General features: G+C 40.5%; 1 protein-coding gene across 1 annotated transcript in view; it reads right to left on the reverse strand.

The window, feature by feature from the left end:
• The window catches only part of SPRYD7 (SPRY domain containing 7), a 17,375-nt gene extending 16,641 nt beyond the window's left edge, over window positions 1-734 (reverse strand). Inside the window, exon 1 of the mRNA XM_008586293.1 lies at window positions 401-734. Coding sequence (XP_008584515.1) covers window positions 401-734 — 334 coding nt within the window. The remainder of the gene's footprint in view (window positions 1-400) is intronic.
• Between the last annotated feature and the right edge of the window lie 4,546 nt (window positions 735-5,280).

Consider the following 5,280-nt stretch of genomic DNA (forward strand, 5'->3'; position numbering starts at 1 on the left):
GAGGGACGGGGTGCGGCCTGGGGGTGGGCGTGGCTAGTGGTGTGACGGGGCGTGGTAGGGGCGTGGCGGGGGACAGAGTGCGCCTGCGCGCTGGGTCTTTTTCTTCTTGGGCGGCCGCGTGCCCGCCCCCAATGATGAGAGGTGAGTGGGGTTGTCTGTCAGTCCGCAATCTCAGGGGTTCTCGGAAGCTCTGATTTTAAGCCCTTCCACCACTTCAACATTAATTTTGGGACGGATTGACAGAAGCAGATCATTCTAGGGGAGGGGGAGCTAATAAAAGTGACCCCGAGGTTTCCCTCTGCGCGCCCAGGGCTGAGAGCTTTGCCTACACGGAGAACCTCCGTACCCCTACCGTGGCTCATTTCTGAAGAATTTCCTCACATAGTAAATAGAAGCATACGAGCCCTGGGAGTAATGCCTGTTTGTGATTGTACTGTGCATGTCTGGTTGTGCACTTGGGGCTCTACGTGGGCTCTGCTGCATTTTCGGTGCAGAGATGCGCATTCCCTGGCCCTTGGTATTGCGCTGTCCAGGGCACGCAGGAAGCCACCCTGGGAGGAGACCACTGGGGCGAGGCAGGAGGGCGATTCTTGACAGTCTGTTCCAAGCTCACCCTCCCTGGTGCACTGAGGGATCCGAGGAGAGTGAAGGGAATCCCGGAGGCTGCGGAAAGCCTGCTGGTTTCCCGAGGGAAGCCCTCGATTTCTACTGTCCGTTCCTTCCTGCTTCCACATAGGAGGCGTGGGTGGCCATCACCTTCCCCACTTAGAGCATCCTTGCGTGGTAGATTTTACATCTTCAGGTAACCATTTGGCGTCCGGAGATGGTCTGGGACGGCCTCTAGAATTAACCTGGCTCAAACCTCTGTACCCAGATCAGGTTTCCACCCTGAAGGCTTGAAGGCTTGAAACCCAGGGTTCATCAAGTCTTGGGAAAGCGGACATAAAATGCCCACTACTTAAGTAATGGATTCCCATACATAACTTTTTAATGACCTGAGTACAAATATTCTTTACGGAAGATTTTTATCCATAGAATGAGGGAAAAATTTCAGGTTCCTGGGTCTCTTTGCTGTGTATGCAAATGGTGTTTTCATTACAATACTAAGGAAAAGCTCCAAGTTTTGTACTTTGAGATTTAGTTAGCATAGTATTAATAACCAAAGTGATTATTAAACTGATTGAGGGTTGCTCCCACCCCACTGCCTATAAAGTAGTTTCTTAGTAGTCATTTTACACATGAAATATTCTTTTACTGAAAACCTTGACCATTATTCTGGGCGTATACTTAGTATTCCGGTTTTCTTCCATGGGGAAAGAGGGGAGTTGAATAGAATGTTGGATAGACAAAATTTTTCTCCTAGGAAGTAGGTACTTTTTCACATACATATCTAATCGAATTTTTGCAAAGTTTCAAGGTCGATATTGTCCCCATTTTATACGTGAAGAAATAGGCTTACAGGGATTAAATAACTTGTGTACCTTCAGATGAGTAGGAAATAAAGTAGGATTCAAAGCTGACTTCTGAGCCTGTATTTGCTCCACCAGATCATGCTGCCTCTCAAATTGTGAAGTTTTAACTCTTGTAATTAATGGTACAATCCTCTTAAAGGTGCTCTCGGCTCAAAATGCAGATTTGCACTTTAGTTTTGTATGTTTTATTAATTTCTATATTGTATATAAGCTGTCTCTCAAGTATAAACAATAAAATAAAGTAAAACATAGTAGTACATGTATTAAATACATAATAAACATGTAGGCCACTCAAATCAATCACATCTTCAGTGAAAAGCCAGACTATTAGATGGCTGCGAATTGGCCATTACTGTAGGGAGGCATAAGTGCCATAGTCTTTCCCATCTGGAAAAATAACTTGCTAGGGCACAGCCCAGTGAACTTCGCCCTTGCTGTAGCAACTCAAGTGTGCTCAGCAGAATGAAGCAAGCAAAACTGGTTAGCTCCTGAAACAGACTTCCCTGTCTTGGCCGATGAATGCCATCCATGAGCTCACAGACTTTTTCCTTCTTATATCTGGGATTCTATTATCCTCTCATTCTTACTTTCGAAGGAATTATGCTTTCTTTTTGAAAAGAAGAATGTTAAAGATATTTTGACAGTCTTTCACAGCTATTGCTTTAAACAGTAATGAAATTAAGCCTACAAAAAATTTCTCAATAGTGAGGTCATGTATCTAAGTCAAAAACAATAACAAAGAATGACTACTTGAGAAAAAACGAGTCTGGCTGCTTCAGTGACCTATGCCAGGAACTGGAGCACTGATAGCATGTGTTTCAGAGTTGAGTTTAACATCATGCTCAGGATTTTCTTTAATGGTTTTTATGCCAGCCTGACTGTGTACTGGGTCATACAAAGTGGTTTCTTTCTTAAAAACTTATTAATTAGTTATTAAGCCAAACTTTTTTTTGGACTAATCCAAACCACATTTGTGATCTTTTAAAAATCAGAAATATTAGAAAAAAATTATACTTTAAAAATCTAATGTGTTTCTGGGGCCTTGATCTACTTATCATCACACTTTTGAGTGATAGTAACTGGCAGTTATGTAGCACTTACTATTGCCAGGCAGTGTTCCAAGTGCTTTTTATAAACCAATTTAATCCTTATAACAACCCTATGAGGGAGAGACTATCCTCTACTTTACAGAAGAGGAAGCTGAGGTAAAGAAAAGATAAGAAACGTACTCAGAGTCACACAGTTAATGGGAGATGAAACTGAATTCAAACCCTGGCAGTCTGGCTCTAGGGTCTGTGTTCTTAACCACTAGACAAACTGCCTTCTTTGAGTGCTACACTTAAGAATACAATCTTAATTTTTATTTTTTCCTTCTATCCCCTTTCCTCGGAAGTTGACATTTAAATTTATCTGGCATTAATTGTACTTATTTAATAAAGATTTACTGAATTATAAAGTACATTACTTGCATTTGACAACCAAAACTAAATAAGAAAAATGACATGAGAATCTTGCACTGCCACAGACTGCCATTAGTCAGCTTGCAGCTCTGCTCTGTTAGCAGCATCTTTGAACATTTTGCAGGAATATCCTTCATAGGGTGTCTCTATCCAAAGAAAAGGATATTTAGTACTTTTAATTGCAAAGACAGGTAAGCCAGGTTGGAGACTTGGAAAATAGATCTGGCATTAGGAAGAAAAGAGAAGATGGGGTAAGATAAAGGAATTTGAAAAAGGTATAGAAAAATAATAATAGAGGATAAAGCAGGGCTTTTTTTTTTTTTAATATTGAAAAAGAAGAAAAAGAAACCAATAGCGAGGGCTCTATAAATCAGGTCCCAGGGAATAAAAAATGTGATTTACCAAAAATTTTCAACCTGAAAGAACTGTACCTTATTCTGCTTCCCTTCCTTGGAAGATAAAGCAGGCTGTCATAAAGCAAGGGAGTTCCGTGTTACCTGCCAGCATCAAGTTCCCTCATTCAAAATGCAGGCATCCTTGTGTACTTCTAAATACCTTTTCCTCACCAGTTTAGATTCTAAGTAATACTGCTGTAGTAATTAGGAAAAAGAAATGTTGAGGATACAAAAGGGAGGGAAAGCAAAGTTCGATACCAAAGTAGGTTTTGCATTCTCAGAAGAAATAAAGATAAGGATAAGTAAAGTTAGTCCTTGGATCTACTCGTCTGTTAGTAGGGAGGGAACTTAAACCTGTGACTTGTTTGCAAAGGGCTGATGAGAAGTGTTTTGTACAAAGTTTTCATGGCTGCAGATAAGGCTACATAACCTCGTATTATTGAAATAAGGTTGGAAAACACTTAGCTATGCCAAGTAATTCAAATAAAAGTTTCCCAAAGCATCTCAAACATTCAAGTGATTCTGTCTTTGGACTACAATAGGGCCAGGGAGCGAGAATTCACCATCTCTAGATTATAGACTCAGAAAGCACCCAACATTTGCGGAAAGGACCAGACAGAGAAAAAAAAAATACTTCTTGGTATTTATAATATCTGCAACAAAATAAAATTATAAGTATCTTATTGAAAGCGTGAGCAAGATCCTAAAATGTTTCTAGTAACAAAGGACACGTTAAAATGAACCCAGCATTACTAATTTAAGATATGAACAATGTCATTTAGTCTCTATAATTTTGTTTTTGCAAATGTAAAAATATTTATAAAGTTATTCAAAAGATTTCACTTATAGTCACAATCCCTTCAAACTTATTTTCTCAATAATTGTCCTGCACATGAGTATCCCAAATGCAGGGGTCAGAAACTTGATTTTTGTGTTGAGAAGTATATTAGTCTGTTTCTGTTGCTTATAACAAAATACCTGAAACTGGATAATTTACAAAGAAAACAAAATTTATTGCCTACAGTTTCGGAGTCTGGGAAGTCCAAAGTCCAGGGAACACATCTGGTGAGGGTCTTCTTAGGTGGTGGCTTGCAGCAATGCAGGGGTCTCACATGGCAGAAAATGGCAGAGCAGAGAGAGAGAGACTCTTACATACCTTCCTTTTAAAGCCCTCAGAACCACATCCATGACCACCATTACTAATCCATTCATTAGGGCATGGTCATCAGAATCTAATCACCTCTTCAAGGCCGGTCATTTCAATTACAGAAAAGGATTTCCCATCCTCAATAGTTACAATAGGGATTAAGGTTGAATGCCTTTGGGTAGGTCATTCAATCCACTGCGAGAATGAACTGTTGTTCTTCTGTCTGTTAAGACATGTGTGTCTATGGTTGTAGATGTAGTGGTGGGTAAGGTTAGTGCAGTTCACAAAATACCTGAAACTGGATAATTTACAAAGAAAACAAAATTTATTGCCTACAGTTTCGGAGCCTGGGAAGTCCAAAGTCCAGGGAACACATCTGGTGAGGGTCTTCTTAGGTGGTGGCTTACAGCAATGCAGGGGTCTCACATGGCAGAAAATGGCAGAGCAGAGAGAGAGAGACTCTTACATACCTTCCTTTTAAAGCCCTCAGAACCACATCCATGACCACCATTACTAATCCATTCATTAGGGCATGGTCATCAGAATCTAATCACCTCTTCAAGGCCGCTCATTTCAATTACATAAAAGGATTTCCCATCCTCAATGGTTACAATAGGGATTAAGGTTGAATGCCTTTGGGTGGGTCATTCAATCCACTGCGAGAATGGACTGTTGTTCTTCTGTCTGTTAAGACATGTGTGTCTATGGTTGTAGATGTAGTGGTGGGTAAGGTTAGTGCAGTTCGGGGGACAACTGCTAAGCCACTATACTTTGCAAATCCTGTAACCTGAGTCACAGAGAATATG

This window comes from Galeopterus variegatus, unplaced genomic scaffold (genome assembly GCF_000696425.1).
Source record: "Galeopterus variegatus unplaced genomic scaffold, G_variegatus-3.0.2 Scaffold3927, whole genome shotgun sequence".
Lineage (NCBI taxonomy): Eukaryota > Metazoa > Chordata > Mammalia > Dermoptera > Cynocephalidae > Galeopterus > Galeopterus variegatus.